At 41.4% G+C, this 20,112-nt stretch overlaps 1 protein-coding gene across 5 annotated transcripts in view; it reads right to left on the reverse strand.

The window, feature by feature from the left end:
* TENT2 (terminal nucleotidyltransferase 2) overlaps positions 1-20,112 on the reverse strand; it is a 42,805-nt gene that overhangs the window by 4,062 nt on the left and 18,631 nt on the right. For all 5 annotated transcript variants that reach the window (XM_053300667.1, XM_053300668.1, XM_053300665.1 and 2 more), the window contains 5 exons: positions 18,949-19,025; positions 17,128-17,256; positions 14,606-14,649; positions 6,916-7,052; positions 1,230-1,321 (listed from right to left, as the gene is read on the reverse strand). In XM_053300667.1, coding sequence (XP_053156642.1) covers positions 1,230-1,321; positions 6,916-7,052; positions 14,606-14,649; positions 17,128-17,256; positions 18,949-19,025 — 479 coding nt within the window. The remainder of the gene's footprint in view (positions 1-1,229; positions 1,322-6,915; positions 7,053-14,605; positions 14,650-17,127; positions 17,257-18,948; positions 19,026-20,112) is intronic.

Below are 20,112 nucleotides of genomic sequence, written 5' to 3' on the forward strand. Positions count from 1 at the left end.
CCACAAACATGCATGCTTATCTTACGCAGCACATACAGAGGGCTGTGATTCCAGACAATGTAGTGTTTTCCAATGTCAGCAGAAATTAAGTACTATCTGAATACATAATAAATGGAAACAAATTGCTACAATGTTAGATTCTGTGAATTTTGAACAATTCTTTGGGAGACTTAAACCCACATGTTTAGAAGTACAGTAATGACCTATGGGCGGCAAACAAGCAAAAACCATACTAAAGAAGAAGGCACTACAAAACTTGGGGGCAGCCTTGCATGGGTTAGCTCACTGTTGAGGAAGCATTCTAGTTCCTAAAAACAATTTAAACGTGCATTTGTGTGTGTTGTGTGGCTATTTAATCGCTGGCAGGTGGCACTATCATTTTATTTTGCCTTAAAGAAACCTCCAGTTAAAGGGACAGCAGCTCTTTTTCCCAATACACTTTTCTTTACTGTGTCATGCCAGATAAAACTATTCCAGGGCTATTTCTCTTGGAGGGAGGTTTGAACATAGACAACCTTGAACAAGTCAGTCTTCCTGTATTTTTGTTCCCTCACTGTAAAAATTGTAACAACAGTGACTGGCTTTACAAGAACGGTGCAGGGATGAATGGGATAATGACAGAGAAATATTGTGCACACAGTAGAACCTCGCTATTTGTACTTGTATACTTGTACAAGACATGTACTTGCATGTGTCTAACTGACACTCATTTTCAGTTACAAAACCCATGTATCTGCAGTTCCCAGGGGGTCGGAAGTGACCACAGAGTCACTTCCAGCCACAATTTTGTCTACAGGAGCAGTCAGGAGACAACATTTTGTGGCTCATTTCTTTAAAAAAACAAAACACCCAAGACATTTTTTCCCACAGAAGGGGGGGGCATGGTACAGTAAACAGTTTACATTATCTTTATGTTCTTTTGTGCTTTTTTCACTGTTTGGGGTGGTTTTAAAAACTTTTTTAATTTATTCCATTCTGGAACCTAACCTCCCTTTCCTCATAGGCATAATGCCCTGTTACTCGCAGTGTGGGCAAGGAATGGAACCCCCGCAAGTAACGAGGTTTCCTTGTACTAAAAACCTCTCAGCACAGTGCAATGTACTGCTCTAGATTCCTCAACTGACAAGACAGGGCAAGCATTTCACTCAGATTTGCACATATTCACCTGATACCAAATTACTTGAGTTACCCACTCCACTCCACTCCCAAACAAACCCCTGAGAATGTACCTTCTACGCAAATGAACTTGTTTCTCCATTCAACACCATCAGGTCTTGGAATGGCTTTGGCTTCACGAACTGAGATCATCTGACCCCTCCAGCTAGCAAAGAGAAAAAAATTCAATTTAAAATAAATTTAAACAGTGGTGCTATTTAGTAAATTTACACATAGCAGTAGTTGAAGACTATCCTTATCTAAAATTAAACAAAGTACTTTGGTGCAGCTGTTAAGAAATTTAGCAGCTGAGAAAGCGTAAACTCAGTTCATGGCTGCGTCCCTTAGAAATACCATTTTGGTTAGCCTGGCCCACTTGGTGAAAGATATTAGGAAAAACGTAGTGCTGTGCCAAAGTTACTGAAGTCACAGGGGGCATGGGACTAGTCAGAAATTCAGAGGGATCTAGAAATTGGCCCCCAGACCACCAATTATGGCTGGCTCGCACTAGCAAAATTCCAGTTCAAAATATAGGTCAGAGGAAAGAGAAATGTTATGGCATCATTTGGCTTGCATCCCAACTTGTCAATAAATTTAAGAAAAATAAGCTAAAGGGAAGAGTTATATAACAGAATTAAGCAGATCACAGCAGGCAGTAATGCCGTTCTGCTGCACACTGAACAAAACTATTTTTCGCAGAATCCATCTGGTTTCTAAGATCACTCAAGAGCAGCAGTTGCATCTTCAGCACAACAAAAGTACACATTTTAACTTCAGAAAACCAAAATATTAATAAGCGACTTTCAAACTGAAATATTTGAGGCCACACTGCACATCTGCTAAAGTGAATCTGAGGAGGAACTTGGAACTTTAAGGGCAAATGTAATTACTAAGTATTCACAGGGGTTCTGTTCTCCACAATTACTGCAGATAAGGAAATCGCGAATACTGAGTAATTGTGTCCATGGGCTCAGAGGGGTTAGGTTCCCAGGTGTCAAAAAAGGTTCCAAAAATGGGTAAAATTGCCTCAAAATCATGGGGGAAAGTGCTGTCCAGCAATGCCCCCCAAACACAGCAATTTGCTGGGGGGGGGGGTTTGCTGAAAAAAAAATCATAGTTTTTTATTTAAACAAAAACGAGCCAGAAACTGATAAAATTGCCTAAATATGTTGGGGTATGTGCTCAGTATGTCCCCAGCTGTCCAACAACGCTCTCAAAATACTGCCATTTGCTGGATTTTGGCCAACAAATAGTTTTTCCCCGTTCTTTAAAAAAAACAAAAAATGAGTCAGAATATGGCTCCCTTACACAAAATGGCAGGTGGAATTGCCCTCAGGGGTCATTTCTGTTGGAAGACTTTGCGCTGTCTCTTTGTCTCAGACAGTGGAGGACAGACTAGTAAGTCAGAGGGCTAGAGGGTCAAGACATTGCTCATCCCTTCTCCACTGCTCTGATGCTATCCCTTTGATATGTAGATTGCTAATCTCAGGGACTAACTTCCTTTTCTCTCTCTCTTTCCCTACCTGCCCTTCTACCTTGCAACATGACAAGCCTCTCTCCCTGCACCATGTGTGCAGAGAAGATGCAGAATCCATCTGCAACCAGCTAGATAGATAGATTAGAGATCCTAACTCCTCACTTTCCTATCTAGAATGGAGTTCCTTAATAAATGCCTTATATATTGATTTGAAACTATGAATTGGCTCCAAGTTACTTTACTCTCAGCATACACGCATGCCTAACTAAACTACCGCTGTGTTGTGCCTCTGTGCACTCTGCTATAATGAGAAAGGGATTCTCTCACCACAGAGAATTTCCAACAATTTCCACCCACCACGGCCCATGGATATGTGAAAATTAACCCTTTGGGGCTGCTTTTTGGGCTGGCATATCCTCTTTTTGGGATATGCAAAAACGCAGATGATGAGCTTGCGATTAACAAGGTTTTCCTATACTTCAGAAAGGGATAAAGGGAGCCAATAATGGGTACCCACACAGTACCCTGAAAGGCAGGGAAACCATAAGCTTTGGACAAAAGCCGAGGTCTCCCAAACATAGTGCCTATGAGCGAAACAATGTAAAATTACAAGGCTAAACAGGCCTCACGAAACCCACTGTCCCGAGTCCTAAAGCAGGGCTGCACAATCTTAGCCCTCCAGCTGTTTTCAACTAGCTCCCATTACAGTAAGTCACAATGGTCAATAGTCAGGTGTGATGGGAGCTGTATGTAGTCTAACTTCTAAAGAAGGGCTGAAGTTGTGCAGCCCCGCTCTAAAATGTTCTTGTTAGATGGGTGTCCAACCATGTCTTGAAAGCTCATAAGAGGGGATTCCAGAACTTCCCATGACAGATAACTTAATGGGCAAACTGCTCTTATAGCCAGGAATTTCTCCTAATGCTTAACCTAAAGTCAAACACCATTTATCTTGATAGGCCAGGGCGAAGTATAAGGCTCAAACAGTATACTGCAGGGAATACCACAACACATTTGAGCAAGAGTCTCAGCCCAATGCTGGCCCTGAGCACAGGACAGAAGTGCATGAGTTAAACTAATCCAAGTATCAGCTTGAGCTTTTGAAAATTTGGTGTGTGGGGGGGTAGGCAGGGGGTGGGGAGAGTATTCTAGTATGGTTCATTTTAAGTTATAGGTCAATCTGGCCTTTGCCACAACCCTCAAAGATCACATGGCAAATCCATACTTATTTTTGTTGTATCTATCAAAATACAGATTAACCATAAGATGACCTTAAATCTGAACCTAATAGTATCTGTTATGTAACTTTAAATACAACGCTAAAAAGTAGGATTTTACAAGTGCCCCAAAGGGACATTTTATATCTTGCACAAATTATAGTTAACACTGTGCAGATTTATAAAACATTGTTTCTAACATACTCCCAAACATCCAAAGCCCCGAAGCTTTGGTATTTAAAGGGACCCAAAGACTTAATACAGGAGAAATCATTTTAAAGATAAAGTCTTCTTTTAATCTTAAATTCCCTAGTAAACCTCACTGGACATAAATCTAATCAACACTTGCTCTGCTACTGATTGCCAGATGAAAGCCTGCTGCCCTCACTCAGAAGTGCAGACGAAATAGGAGACACCACTTTCAAAGAAGTTTGTAAACTTGGAAGAGGGTTTCAGGAGGCATTCTTTTCCCCACCCCTCTTCAAAAAAATATTTTGAGGTTAAACTAGAAGCAGCTAGCATTTTTAGTACAACAGTGGCTGACATGATGAAGAAAATTAGTCAAAGGAGTCCCATTGAAATGAAAAAGAAGAGTCAGGCAATGCCTTAATGTAACCATGCCTAACTTGTCCGTTTAATTTCACTGGGATTACTTTGAATCATTTCCTCATATGTCAGTCAGTAGTAAAATCCCCACCCCCACAATATCCACAATTACAAGCCAATACAGACATTCAAGCAAATTTATTTTGGAGGGCAACCAAAGAGAGGCATAATTAATCTCGAATTCACAGTTGCTGATGCTGCTGTACAACTAATTTTAAGTTCTCTTATTCTCATCAACATTAGTTTAAAAACTTTTATCCTCTCAAATCAATAAGTTCAGGTTCCAATAGGGCCCAGGTATATGTTGCAGGGTCTTCTTTGCTGCTGCCATCAGATTACGGAACACCTTCCCTGACATATGCATTGTGTCCTTGCTCCTGGTATTCTGCACCCTTTTAAAAACTCTTTCTTTTCATCAGAGCCTTCAGGTACTGGGGCCAGAGATCTGGTGCTGTTTCACATTTCAGAGTTTTTATCTCCAACATTTTATGGCTATTTTGTTTAAATCATTTTTATTGTATCTTTTAAACATGCTTTGATATTTGGATGTTTTACACAGTCTTGCGTTTTTAACACCATTCTGGGGTTATAACAAAAGACACTATAAAAATGTAAAATAGATTGCCTCTACATGTTGATATACAGCCTTCTTTCTCCTTATGGCTGATTCAGATTAATACTCAGATGGTTTGATATTTTAGTTAAACTCAGATGGTTTGCAAGCCTAGTGTCTTAACTGACAATGGTTTGCACAAACCAATGTTTCCCAAGTTCAGATAAAATGGGAAACTACAGTTAGTTACAAACTGCAAGCAGGTGCTTTTTAATTTATTCATAAATGATCTAGAATTTGTGGTAAGCAGCAAGGTGGCCAAATTTGCAGATGACACCAAACTCTTTCAGGGAGTGAAATCCAAAACAGATTGTGAGGAGCACCAAAAGGATCTCTCTGAACTAGGCGAGTGGGCAACAAAATGACAAATGCGGTTCAGTGTTGGCAAGTGTAAAGTGATGCACATTGGGATGAAAAAAACCCAACCAAGTATACATTGATCAGATCTGAGCTACCAGTGACTGACCAGGAGAGGGATCTTGGGGTAGTGGTGGACAGCTCATTGAAAGTATCAACTCGATGTGCGGCAGCTGCGAAAAAGGCGAATTCCATGCTAGGGATCATTAGGAAGGGGACTGAAAATAAAACTAATAATATAATGCCCTTATACAAAACTATGGTGCAGCCACACTTGGGAGTACTGCGTACAATTCTGGTCATCACATCTAAAGAAAGACATTGTAGAACTAGAAAAGGTGCAGAAGAGGGCAACCAAGATGATCAGGGCCTAGAGCACCTTCCTTATGAGGCAAGGCTACAACACCTGGGCTTTTTAGTTTAGAAAAAAAGATGACTGTGGGGAGACATAACAGAGGTCTATAAAATCATGCACGGTGTGGAGAAAGTGGATAGAGAAATTTGTCTCCCTCACATACAAAACCAGAACCAGGGGTTATCCCATAACACTGATTGCCAAGAAATTTAGGACCAACAAACGGAAGTACTTTTTCACACAACTCATAATCATCTTGTGGAATTCTCTACCACAAAATGTGGTGACAGCTAACAACCTGGATGGCTTTAAGAGGGATCTGGCTAACTTCATGGAGGAGCGGTCTAATCAATGGCTACTAGTCGGAGGGCTATAAGCCATCTCCAGCCTCAGAGGTAGGATGCCTCTGAATACCAGTTGCAGGGCAGAGGGCATGCCCTCAACTCCTGCCTGTAAGTTTCCAGCAGCATCTGATGGGCCACTGTGTGAAACAGGATGCTGGACTAGATGAGACTTGGGTCTGCTCCAGCAGAGATGTTCTTATATAAGCTTTAAATGTCCTCCCTTTGTGTGCAAGGGAGGGGAAAACACACACCCAATGTGGTGTGTTCTCATAACAAGTCATGATTTGTCATTTTGTCTTAGTACTATGAGTTGGATCTTAATTTTCCTGCCATTTCCTCATCTCCACCACCTCCCTACTCCCCCTTCCCAAATCTGCTCCTCAGGGTTTGGGGACCCTCAGGAGACCCACAGAAGGAAGGACATGCTGGCAAAAATTGGGGGATCCTCTTGCATGTGTGGAAATGCCTTCTACTCGGCCCAAGAGCATTTTAAGAGCCAAGCCTATATAAATATTGATGAACCACTTTTCAACAAGTTCACAAAGCAGTTTACATAGGAATGGAATGGAGAAAATGGCACCTTGTACCAAAGGGACTCATAATCATATCTTTAACATCATAAGCATTTCCACCACAATTAAAGAGGAAAGAATTCACCCTTAAATGGAAATACATGACCTTGATTTCATCTGGAAACAGCAGTTACAGAAGAACCAATCTAAACTGCAAGTGCAAAAAAAAGGGGGGGGGAGAGAAAAAAAGGACTTCATTAAATGAAAAACTGCAACACTCACTCAAATTCTGTAGCATAATATTTCAGGAAGCCCAGCAACAGGTCTCCAAGAGTTGATTCATTTTTTGATAGGTAAGGAGGAATGGTGCATGGGGCTTGGTGCACAAGGTGCAGCTGCATAGAAGGATCAAAGGATTCCTGCCAAAACAATTAGACACAAAGACAGAGAGAGATACTATAGTTTTGTTCAACGCCTATATTATGATATCATATTCATTTGTCAAGATGCTGTCTATAGTAAGCATGCATACTCCAGGCCAAGTATTTAGAAAGTACCAAATTTACACAGCACTGTTTCTAATGAACTGAATCCAAAGAGATGAATAAGAGCAGAAAGGTAGCAGTGTGTCTGTGTGTGTAGAGGTAGGGGTGTGTGTGTGTGTGTGTGTGTGTGTGTGTGTGTGTGTGTGTGTGTGTGTGTGGAAGGTCCCCACATCAGGATTGGCTGGGTGCAGGGCACGACAACTGGGGTGAAAGGAATGGGAAAGCCTTATTCTACACTGTTGTGTGTGTGGCTGGATCAAAGCCAAGTATAGTCAGCCTATGGAATTCTCTGCCACAAGATGTGGTGACAGCCAACAGACTGGATGGCTTTAAGAGGGGTTTAGATAAATTCTTGGAGGACAGGTCTATCAATAGCTACTAGCCTGGCGGCTCTAGGCCACCGCAAGCCTCAGACACATGATGCCTCTTAATACCAGTTGCAGGGGAACAACAGCAGGAGAGAGGGGGCATGGCCTCAGCTCTTGCTTGTGGGCTTCCCAGATGCAGCTGATGGGCCACTGTGTGAAACAGGATGCCGGACTAGATGGCCCTTGGGCCTGGTCCAGGAGGGCTTTTCTTATGTTCTTAATCAAAGCTGCAAGACAAGGAAAGCAGAGTGACTGGACTCTGCCTAAGAAGAGAGCCTAATCTCCAAGGCAAGCGCCTCCGAACTGCTTTTTTCTGTCGCATACATCTGTCGTGGAGGCAAGCAGGTGAGAGGTGCTTGCCTCCATGACTGGGCTCTCCCTGTGGGCAGAGCTCAGTGGCAGCAGAGGCAGCCCCCTCTTCTCTTCTCCACTGAGGCTTGGGGACCCAGGTGCGGAAGGAAACAGAGGCGGGGAGAGAGGCTGCCTCTATGACTGGGCTCTGCCTATGGAGAGAGCCCAATACCCAAGGCAATGGCCTCTGACTGCTTTTCCTCCACGGTGGCTAGATGCTGTGGAGAAAGCAGTTTGAGGGGTTGGCAGCTGCCTTGGCAACTGGGCTCTCCCTGTAGGCAGAGACCTGTCACAGAGACAGAGCCCTGTCTCCCTCTGCTTCCCTCCACGGCTGTATGGATCCCCACTAAAACAATAAAAGCTGCCCCCATCAACCAACATCACCACTGATTGGAGGATTGTAACATGATTGCTTCAAAGTGGGGCATATGTTTGTGTGTCTTGTTTACAGCACACTCACTGAAAGAATAGTACTTCAGTTACAGTGCAATCTTATGCATGCCTACTCAGAAGTCCCATTGAATTAAATGGGACTTACTCCCAGATAAACATATATGATTGTGCTTATACAACGTGGCAGCCTAGTGTAGATGTCTTCCCAACAGCACACATGTATAGCTTGAAGAACATCTGACCAGTAAGATTTTTGTCTGGCTGGTGAACTGAGCCAGCATTTATTGACCTGTTTACAACACTTGTACAACTGATCACCTATAATAGTTTTATGGTGCAGCCATATCTGGAATATACAGTCGTGATCACCCCATCCCTATAATTTCCCTTTGGAGACTAAAAAGATGCAAAAAAAGGCAATCAAAATGTTCCAGCTAGAGCAACTTCCCCACAAGGAAAGGCTAAAGTGAGATATTTAAAGTTTTTTTGAAATGACAACATGATCCAGTTCTTGCCTTCATGCCCTGGTTATAGGCTTCCCAGAAGTATCTGACTGGGCTTTTCTTACATTCTTATCTCTCAGGAACCTCGAATTTATCTTACCACTTGATAGAATCATGCCAAGCTTGCTGGCATCACTAGTACCAAGTAAAAATTTACTGCAGTGCACACACACTATGATAAGCTATCACTTAGTAAATGGTTGCTTGTATTAGACAGACAGGACTAGTTCTTATACCTGTTAATATGGGCTACAGGTTAGTTGAATTAGATAGCTACAATATCTTTTTAACATAGAGAGAAGTGGCAAGGTAGCTACATTAGTTATTCCTGTAACTACCCAAATCCAAGAAGAGGTTCCCCCCAGTTCTTTCCTGTTAAATATAAGGGGGCCATTTTGAATTCAGAGTCCTCTTTTCCTTTAGGTAAATACAGTTATAACCTGTATTTAACCACTATCTTTAAGGCATCATATTACATTCAGAGTCACCTTCTATTTGGGTAAGTACAGTATTGAAATATTTATATACTGCTTTTCAACAGAAATGTTCTGAGAGTGGTTTACACAATGTATATGCCACTTTATCCGAATCCATTTTGAACTTCACAGTATTTTGCAGTATAGTGTATTACTGCAATACATTAAGTGCAAATGTGAGCCATTTAAAATGGGGAAGAAGGCAGGCAGACAAAATGTTAGAAAAAGTGTTTGTCGAGGAAAGTTGCAATAATTTTGTATATTAATCCTTACTAGTAAAACTGCTAATACGAACAATCACAACTGCATAATCCAACAGCATTCTGCACAAATATGGTTTTATATCCAACACGGTGGCCTGGTTCACCACACTACTAAACCAGAGTTTAGTACTAAAAGACCAAGTTGTGTCAAACCTTGAGTTCCTTGGTGTGTGAGGAAGAGAGTGAAAGTTTCCACTTTCATTTATGAATAGGCCAACTGCCTGTTGCATACAGACTCGGGGAATTGCAGTTACTAGCTGTATGTTTCTATACGGATCAAAGGTAGCATGCCCTTGAACACTAGGTGCTCGGGAATACTACTAAAAGGGAAAAGCTGCCCCCTTTTCCTTGCTTGTGGTACATCCCAGATGTACCTGGCTGGCCACTGTGAGAGGCAGGATGCTGGACTAGATGGGCCTTGGTCTGATCCAGCAGGGGCTTTTTTGTGTTCTTAAATCAGATCACAACTTGATGCTGTTGTGTTTGTGTTTTAAAACTAAGCTGATAAACCACACTTCCTCAAATGCATACATAATGGGAAACTGGTTTACATAATAAGGAGGGAACGTACACAAGCCTGAGACTCAACATGGTTTGTTTATTATCTTAGTTCACATGATCACTTGAATGGGGCATACGGGTTTTAAGCATCCCAAGTAAAGCATATCATTCACTGAAGTTTTTTTTAAACACCCTGTGATGATAATATATGGGTGTTAAATGGGTTAAGATTAGCAATTACTTTAAAGATGAAGCAATACCAAGTTTAGGTATGTCTCCCTCCCCCTCCCCCGTTCTAAGGTTATTACACTTCTAAGGGGCAATCACTAGGGATGTGCATGGAACCACGGAAGAGTGGTCCGGCACTGGGGGGGAGTGTGGCTTTAAGGGTGTGGGGGGGTAGTACTTACCCCTCCCGCCGCTCTTCCCCTTCTGGCGCTCTACTCTGCTGCAAAGTGTGTGATGTATGCAGCACGTGCACCAGCGGGGGCAGGTGCATGCCCACCGGGCGCATGCGTAGTGCCAACTTCTACTTGTTACAGAGGATGCAGACAACGATGGGGGCGGGGGCAGGGGCAGCAGGGAGGAACTCTGCCGCCCCAAAAGCCTTGCAGCAAAGTCGACTGCCAGGGGGGAAGAGCGGTGGGAGGGGGTAAGTACTACCCCCCCCCCTTAAAGCCACACTTCCCCCACCCCCCACCAGACCGGCCGAAGTCCAAACCGTTCCGGAGGCCTCTTGCATGGCCTCGGACCGATTCGGGCACACTCTTAGCAATCACATACTCTGTCAAAGCTAGAAAGCCCCTGGGATTTCAATTAGATATGTGAATGTAACCCAGTATAAGTTTGTAGTCCTGGAATAAGAATTTACAATCCCAACATTCTGTACATGAATTTCACTCTTCCTATTTTCTATAAAGCTAACAAATAATTAAGTTACAGCAGATCAATACAAACCCCTAGAAGTAACAAATGGATGTCCTAATGCAACCAGACCCTGAAAAGTTCTAGGACTGTGTGTTAAAATAAGGTGGACTATTGTCTGACAGAAGTAGAGATATTTCAGGGCCGGTGTATTTTCCAAAGCAGATCAATGGAAACCATATGGTCTGGTCAGATCTTCATTTTTGTATCCCAAATGAGAAGCAAGAGGCTCAGATCTGCCCTTACTCAGATCTGCCCTCTGTTCTCCAGGCAGAGTATTTTGTAATCTGGCACAAATACGGCTCACCTGTGCTCAAGGTCTCTCTGAATTTGCTAGCAATGTGTAGCTAACACTCACTCCCCTTTCACAGTTGGTATAGAAAATTAATGTCTGATCAAGTTAAGCCACAGTGTTAAAGTTAACTTAGCGGGGAATTTCCCCCACTAAAACGCTATTCTTCACTCCCAGTAATAAAAGTATCGTATTAAGTCAAAGTAATGACAGAGCAGATATTAGAACCAAACCTTCTGGCTACCAGATGTCAGCTAATTAGGTGCATATCTTCTTATGGAATGTGCTCAACTGGTATTTGTGTTCTACAAGCTCATCCCCTCATTGTCCTCAAACATACTTGTATGTCCTTGACTGACTATGCAAGATGAACTACTACTACAAAAGGTGTTGCACAGATGATCACAGCCACACCAATGATCTTGCCAGAATATATATTCTTAAAGCAGGATGAAACACTGCAAAGTTCATGTGACTGAACACAATAGAAAGTTACCATTCACATGAGCTGTTCTAGTGGCTCATTACCAAGTATATGAAATTCAGTTAATCAAAAATTGAAGTGAACACAGTTTGGTTCTAATAATGGGCAATACTATGTTAATAATATTATGGTCAAATAAAAAATGAAAAAATGAAAAAAATTTAAAATGTTTCAGACATACTGCAACAGTAGTATGTAAGATAAGAAATGAAACTACAGAGTACAGTAGCTAGCAGTTACTAAGAAAAGTGTGCTGTCAAGTCGATTTCGACTCCTGGCAACAACAGAGCCCTGTGGTTTTCTTTGGTAGAATACAGGAGGAGTTTACCATTGCATCCTACCGCGCAGTATGAGATGATGCCTTTCAGCATCTTCCTCTATCGTTGCAGCCCGATATAGTACCAGTGGGGATTCGAACCTTTAACCTTCTGCTTGTTAGCCAAGCATTTCGCTGCTGCGCCACTAAAGGTGGCAGCAGTTACTAAAGCATACCCTTTTTTTTTTTTTTAACAAAGTGCTGTGTTAACACTAACCTAAGACATGAAGCCTCTGAAATATAGATAAATCTGCTTATTCTAAGATGTTACCATATGTCAGAAATTTTCTATTGTTCTTTGCTAGCCTTTTAAAAAACAGAAGAATGTGCAACTGCTGATGTTCGATGTCTTTTAACTGTGCATGTTCAGCATTTTAAAAAACAGTTTTCCAATGTGAAGTGATAAACATATGCAAAGAGCGTGAGCACTTTTATGAAGAGTTGATTCAGCAGAACTGGAACAGCTTAACTAGGAGAACACAAATATGGTGAACCATAATATCTTATTCTACACATATACTAACAGGGAAGCTGTGAAGGGCATGAAGAGACAGAATTATTAGAGAGAGCTGGAACACTGAAAGAATTGTTTAAAATGAATTTCATGTATGCATTTCATTTAAATAATAATAATTTCGTTTTCTGCAAGATGAACTTATTGTGCTTGCTGCTGACACAGAGCTTCAGCCCCATTTTTATTCCAACTTTAACCCTTTCTGTTCAATACAACTTCAACATATTTTTAAAGAAATGAACCCAATTAAGACACAAGTGGCCTCCAAACAGACTATACCAACTTTTTCATGCTCTCACTCTTGCCAAGTGACCCCTTAAAATCAATAGTGAGCTGCTTATACCAGGAAGTCATATTCATTTCATTGGAGTTTGAATATATTTGTGTGCTCTGCACATTACTGACAACACACCTAAAGCTCTCTCTTGTCTTGCTTGACCTTTTGGCCAAACTGTATGGAAAAAATACTGTATTTACCTGAATTCAAGACTAGATATCCTTCAAGTTTTTTTGATATTAGGAATCAGGAGAATGTCCTCAATTCAGAGCCCTGTTCATTTCAAGCAAATGCAGGTACAACCTGTATTTCACCTCTACTTTTTAAGGGGGTCATGTTAAATTCGGAGTCACCTTCGATTCAGGTAAATACAGTAAAGAGAACCATGTTTGTTCCTTTGCTCTGTATTTAGGGTATCCAGACACCTAATCACTTAGGTGACGACTTCGTGCATCTGACTAAGTGGTCTAAACTTAGCCTACAATAAATGTGTTACTCCAGGGCTGCAAACTTTGGCCCTGTTGAACTTCAACTCCCATCAAGCCAAGCCACCGTGGCCAATAGTCAGGGATGATGGGCACTGTGATCCAATATGTGCAGGAGGGTTATTGTGCATCCTTCCTGCACATATTGTGCAGCCTTGTGTTACTCTAAGGCACCCCAAGCTTCTTTGCTGCAAAACACCAACATGACTACCCCTCCTGAACACAGCCTGGTGATTATACTTCCCAAGTTTCATTCATTGCGACTGCTACTTATTCAAATATTCCACTGTCACAGGCAGCCATACACCTGTGACATAGGAACTGGTTTCTTTGGGAGGAGGGGGGATAAGAAAAACCTCTGAATCTGTATTCAAGGCACCCCTTCCTAACTAAGCAGTAAAAGTTACTTATCTATGACAAGGATTTGTGAACACATTGCCTGTGGAGAACAAGTGACCAGTCTCTCATTTGGAGACTTTCAAAATGGGCAGGACTTCCTTCACAGCTTCTAATACGATGCTGTGTTTGAATTTAAATTCAAACAGCATCGTATTGGGAGAAGGGTAACCTCACTGAGACCTAAGCCAATGCATCAGCAAGCTTCCCACCAGGCTCACAACACTTTTGTTGCCTCCTGCACATGCTTGCAGCAACGCTGTTATTCCAATACTATAAGAACTCAACTGCCCACTTGCCACAAAAGTGCACACATATTTAGGAGGAAGGCAAGACAAGCAATTCTTAGCCATACATCCAAACTAAGCCTAGTTAACACAACATAATCCGGGGGATACCCTGGAAATAAGAAAATCGGATTTGCTTCAGAAGTATGTGAACTACAAGATCATCCCGAGGCAAATGAGCTACAAGCATTAAAATCTAAAACAGCACCAGAAAGAGGGGAGGCAGTTTATAGCACTAACACATCCTAAATATAGAAGAGACCATAAGTAAACTAGTGCATTTGAAAATAATGCACTGCCAGCCTAAGCACACTCAGCTGGAAGTCCCATGGAAATAAATGGGTTTTGCTTCCTAGAAAACATGGTGAGAAGAAGTAGTCTTTAAATTTAGCTCAGATGAAAGAAAGGGAAATCAGTCCATAGGGGAATTTTCTATACACATGCACACACAATGGTGGCTCACTGCAGAGTTCTCACAAACAAGGTCATAGGCATGTTCTGCCATCACCCATATTTAATAGTTAAATAGCAACAGTCACAATGTAGGTAATCAATGTTTATAAACAAATTATGTAGTAATTTATAAGAAGCACTTACTGGGTAATTTTTTTGGAGGGATGGAAGGATAGGTTCAGGTAGGGCTATAAAAAAAAAATTTAAAGTCGCTGTGATTCATGTACTTCACAGAAAACAACATACCAGCTACACCAGTGGTGTGAACTGAAGATCTAGGGTTAAATGCTTACTCCTAGGCCTTTTAAGCTAAACAAAATAACCTGCATAAATTTGTGTGAAACTTGGCTAAACATTCTAGAATATGAAAGCTGCTCATGTAAATTGAAGTTAGTAATTTCTTGCTATTTGATATAGGTATATATAGGGTTCAGCTAGGGCCATGTGGACATTTTCCAGTATGAAGACAAGTTAATTCAATATAGAACACAAATACCATTTAGCCTATTGCAAAAGAAACACTGCTCATCTCAAGCAATACTGAACTGTGAAAATAAGAACAAACTGTGAATGCCTTTTGCCACACTCTGTACTACTTTGGATACAAAAAACACAATTTGCCTCACACAACAGTCACAAGTACTAAATAAATAGTTGTCTTCCTAATTATTTACATATATTTTAAAATACCTACCAGATACTCAAAGCCAATAAAACAATGAAGATAATGCCTCACAAACATTAAATGCTGCAGCTATATATATCCATAGCAAAAGGTGGAGGACAGATCTTCTTCCAGTTGAGTTGCTTTATGCACAATGCAGTTTTAAAGCATTTGGCTGAATGTCCATTCTGTCCTAATTGCTCCTCTTTAGTAACTGACAATCTGGTGAACAGCTATGAAAATGTCCACCCATAAAGAGCTGATCTATACAATTGTGTTAGGGAATGATCTTGCAAATGGGAGCATCAAAATGGAGGACATGTTTTTTAAAAAGAAAAAGACGACTGCTAAAGAAGTCTCAAAAGCATGACATTCAGCTATTAACAAATGGCTAACAATATTCAATCTTGCTCTAGTGCTCAGATTTTCTTTTGGAAGAAGGCATGAGTGAATTTGAAATTCATTTTTTCCTGTGCATTTAAGTTTTCCTCTGTAATTTTTACACTATGTTTCAGCAATTCTAGATTGTAATACACCTTCATCCAAGTCCATGTTCAACCTCAAACAGCATTGAGGAGACTACTGTAAATCAGAAAGGTGGATAGTTACCAGTTACATTTGTTAACAGAGCTCTGTTTTACGATTACTGTAGAGCGACTGTAGACTGTACGCTGCAAGAAGTCTAATGCTCATATAAACTCTGCTATAAAACTAAATTCATCTCATGTCCAAAGATAGCTTCCACAGTAACTGTGAATAAGGGGCAGAATGAAAAACAAAGCAATTCCCACTTCAGAAAATATTACATCTATAGAAGGTTTTCTATTGTTTGTTCTCCACTTCCCCCAATTTAATTAAAATTTCTCGGCATGCAAGCCTCCTACCAAAAGCAAGATCCAAAAATGTTAATATTTATCCCAATTTTATCTTGCCCTTCTTTCAGCAATCTCAGACTGTGTGTGTACACACAGGGTCCTCTCACTTTAACAATGAAAGGAATCAAGCTATAAGTCAATCAAAGGAGAGGAATGGCACAGCAGAGGAAATTATGTACTTGCATCTGGAATCTGATCTTTGCTTTGCCAAGGACTAAATAGATAATCACTATCTCAGCTCACCATCTATTAAATGGGTACAACAGTGGCCAGATATATAGGATTATTGAGAGAATGAATAAAGCTTGAAAAATAATCTGAAGAGTAAGTGCTGTATGTATAACAGCAACACTAGGGGCATCTTTATACACACACACACACACACACACCCCTTTTTAAATCTAGAATCAGAGTCAAACCACATGTTAAGGAGGTGTTTCATCCAACCAGTTGTACCTCTTGCTCAAAACACAGCTGCAGAGCAGGGATCAACAGCAGCTAGGACTGTGGATTTGGAGGGTGGGGTTAACTCTTTCCACACATGCTGCTTTCCTGCTGAAAGTCACACTCAAAATCTTAGCAGTTATTGCCTCAGATGCTTCTTTGGGGGCAGATCACCGCTGTAGGGGAGCAACTTTTGAAGGGAAAACTAGTGCAAGGGAAATCATCAACTTTGAGAAAGAAGCTTTCAATTGGAGGTGTACCTCTTTAGCATGCGTTCCCATGAGCACGTGGCTAGACACGTAAGTCACATGATAGATAGCAGAGATGCTTATAGATGCAGATTTTCCAGTTTGTTTCCTGCTGCTAAAGTTGTATTTAAGAAACAGCAGAAAATCCAATCATCATGCTCCTCCTAATGCTGTTTTTTCCTAACAGAATGGAAAATGTTAGTCTCCACTGTGATGGGGATAGATTAAGTTCAGCCAAAGAACCTTTCATAGCAAACATCACATCTCTGGACAAGCATCAAGTATGTGAAATAAGTGAGAGCAAGGAAACATTAAAGCCCTTTAATTAAAGAATGACTAGAATCATTACAAGGAGAAACAGAGAGAAAACCAGAGAAGTATGATTAGGGGGGTGGGGGGTGGCGGAACCATTTCAAAAGCAAAATATATACTTACTTTGTAAATAGTGCAAAACCATCAACACAAGACTATAGCTGCTTAAAGTGCCTCGACTGGCATCATTTATGCCACGAAAGCTCGCCCACTTCTTTACAACCAGCACTAGTGGACGAACGCGACTCTCAACTGGAAAGAAGACAAAGGTGTATCAGGCAGAGCATTTGGTGCACTGCTAATTATTAAGGTCTCTTTAAAAATCCCTTCAGGCTATCATGGCAATGCCTCCCCAACCAAACACATTTTTACTAGAGATATCCTTGCCCACAACCTTTTATCCTTCAACTCTGCCTACCATGTGGCTGTGCAAAGGTCTCTTGCTTTATAGTTCTCTGTTGCTACCCCTTGTGCATTGTTCTACGCATTTCTCTTCCTTAAAATCCTCCTACAAAACTCACATTTTCCATCAACTCTTTGACCTTAATTCCAAAGTATTGCAATCTGGCTAATAGTTACACATTACTGCCAGGTTCAGCACGATTTATCTACTATTCTTGAAAGTGCTTAAATTTGGGGTCCTTATGGTCGGATAACTGTAGAGCCTGAAGGCAAGAGGGCGGCATCAACAGACTTGGGGTGATCTGCAGATATGTCAGTGTTCAAAAAAACTGATGAAATAAACCTGGGGGGGGGCACCCAGAACTACTCAATTAGTCAGTAAGATGGAATGTTCATGAGCTCGTACAATTGACAAGCAAGAGAGTGGAGGTAATGGAACTTGGTGGTGGTGGGGGAGCAGGGCTTGAAAAATAAAGGGGGTGGGAAATTCATCAGCTTGAAGAACAATAGACAATCACAAGTCCTTCTGCTTCTGAACAGGAAAGGTGTGTAAAACATCTCACCAGCCATTTCACAGCTTTGTATTTCTGAGGGAGAAAGGCTTCAAAGAGGAGCTAGGACTAAGCACCAGTCCTGTTTTCTTCCCCCACAAAAAAAACCCCACATCCACACAGAAAACAGGAAAAACAGAAGTTGCATACGAAACAAGACCCAGCTTAGAGCAGCCACTCCTGTCTCTGTTGCTAACTTTTGTTTTTTCACCATGTGCAGCCACAGGCTCACGGAATACTTGTACACCGGGGATACACTGCAATTGTTTGTTGCAGATCCATTCTTGTTCCTTTGAATACCAGTTTCTGGGAAACAACAGCAGGAGAGGACTATTTGCCTACATGCCCTGCTTCTGGGCTTCCCAGTGTCATCTGATAGATGGCGCCTTGCTCCACTTCAGCAGGGTCCTTCTTATGCTATGTTCTGAAACTGCCTATGCTTAGATTCATCCCGGGGACCTTTGCCTCTCCAGCCCCCTCTTTGCTCCACTTATTATCCTGGACTCTGCCTTTCCTCACTTCTCTCCATTCCCCAGGACCGGGAAATTTATGTTGTAAGCTCCTTTCAGTAGAAACCTGCCTTTTTAGCATATGTTGTTCTATAAAATGCCATGTATGTTAATGGTACTATCTAAATAAACCAATAATGAATCTATCTGGCTAATTTATGTTGGAACTATATTCAAAAGAAAGCATTATAAGTTGAACAGGCAACCCTGTAGCTGTCTTTCATTATTACTAAATTCTGTACTAAATGCTGGTACATTTGGTACCAAAAAACCCTTCCAAAAAGGTTTACACTCTGATCCTATGCAAGTTCCTCAGAAGCCAGTCCTCTTGAGAACTGATTTCAGTCCGAAGCCAGTCCTTTTGAGGTTTACTCCCAATTCAGAGATTAGGACCAAAGTCTTAGATGCCTAGCAGTTCTCAAGTCTAAAAACAAAATAAGAGTCTCCAATTGTAACTGTCTGGAAGAATCTAGATTACTTACTGTATGCATAGGTTCTGAGAAGGAATGTATTTCTTATTCCTACAACATTGTTTACATTCAAGTCAAACTCCACACAGCTAGAGATAAAGAAGAAGAAACAAATTTGCACAATTGTTTTGAAAACAAACCCATGTTTCACTAGCTTATAACCAAACACACTGATGAAACTTTGATTTTCAAAGATAAATCTCTTTTGCCTCTTAACTTGAGGCCTGATAAAAATATGTAGAATGTAATCTGTTTCCTTTATGTGCAACCACCCTGAGCCCCTTTAGGAAGAGTGTAATATATAAATTGAATAAATAAATAAATGTATGCATTAGGTGTGAATTATGCTGCAGTACTTCTTGCCTCTTTACAGCATGTAGTATCACAAATTTCAAAGAGATAGCTTATAACTTCTTGGTATGGCATGCTGTCATCTGCATCTTGAAATAATCTAGCTAGGCAGTAAGTGTAACATTTCTTGCCATCACAGATTATTTGTCCCCAGCTAACTGAGCAAAGAGGCAGTTTTTTAAAGTGGTGATTATCTTCATTTATCAGAGGGAGAGCAACTGGCCCTATCCATCCCCAGCACAGCATCCCTCCAGTGGCTGTTGCCGATATCTATCTTATGTTTCTTTTTTAGATTGTGAGCCCTTTGAGGACAGGGAGCCATTTTAGTTATTTGTTTGTTTATATCTATGTAAACCACTATGGGAACTTCAGTTGAAAAGCTGTATATAAATATTCGTTGTATTTCCTACATGGCTGGCACTGCATAGCTGCTCCACAGGGGCGGAGCTATAATTGGGTGGACAGGTTCAAAGAAACGGGCTGCCCAGCTCCTGGGAGCCACCTGGCTCACACTGACTTCCGGCCAGCCTCATTTTCCAGCCGGCTTGGTATTTTCTTTGTTCTTGGATGAACTTGGCTCACAACCAAGTTGGCTGGGAAATGAGCTCCAGAGGGCCGCACGTGAGCCCTTCCGGGTGCTGACCACAGCCCTTGCATGTGACGGCACCCACAGGGGGTGTGGCTGGCATGCTTGAGGGGCCGCCAGGGAGAGGGACAAACACAAAGCCCATTCTCCTCTAGCTATGCACCTGCTGCTCCGCATTTCCCACAAATGCATATGCCCACAATGGGGGTGGGGCAGCTAACATTGAAAAGACTTGTGCC

This window comes from Hemicordylus capensis, chromosome 2 (assembly GCF_027244095.1).
Source record: "Hemicordylus capensis ecotype Gifberg chromosome 2, rHemCap1.1.pri, whole genome shotgun sequence".
Classification (NCBI taxonomy): domain Eukaryota; kingdom Metazoa; phylum Chordata; class Lepidosauria; order Squamata; family Cordylidae; genus Hemicordylus; species Hemicordylus capensis.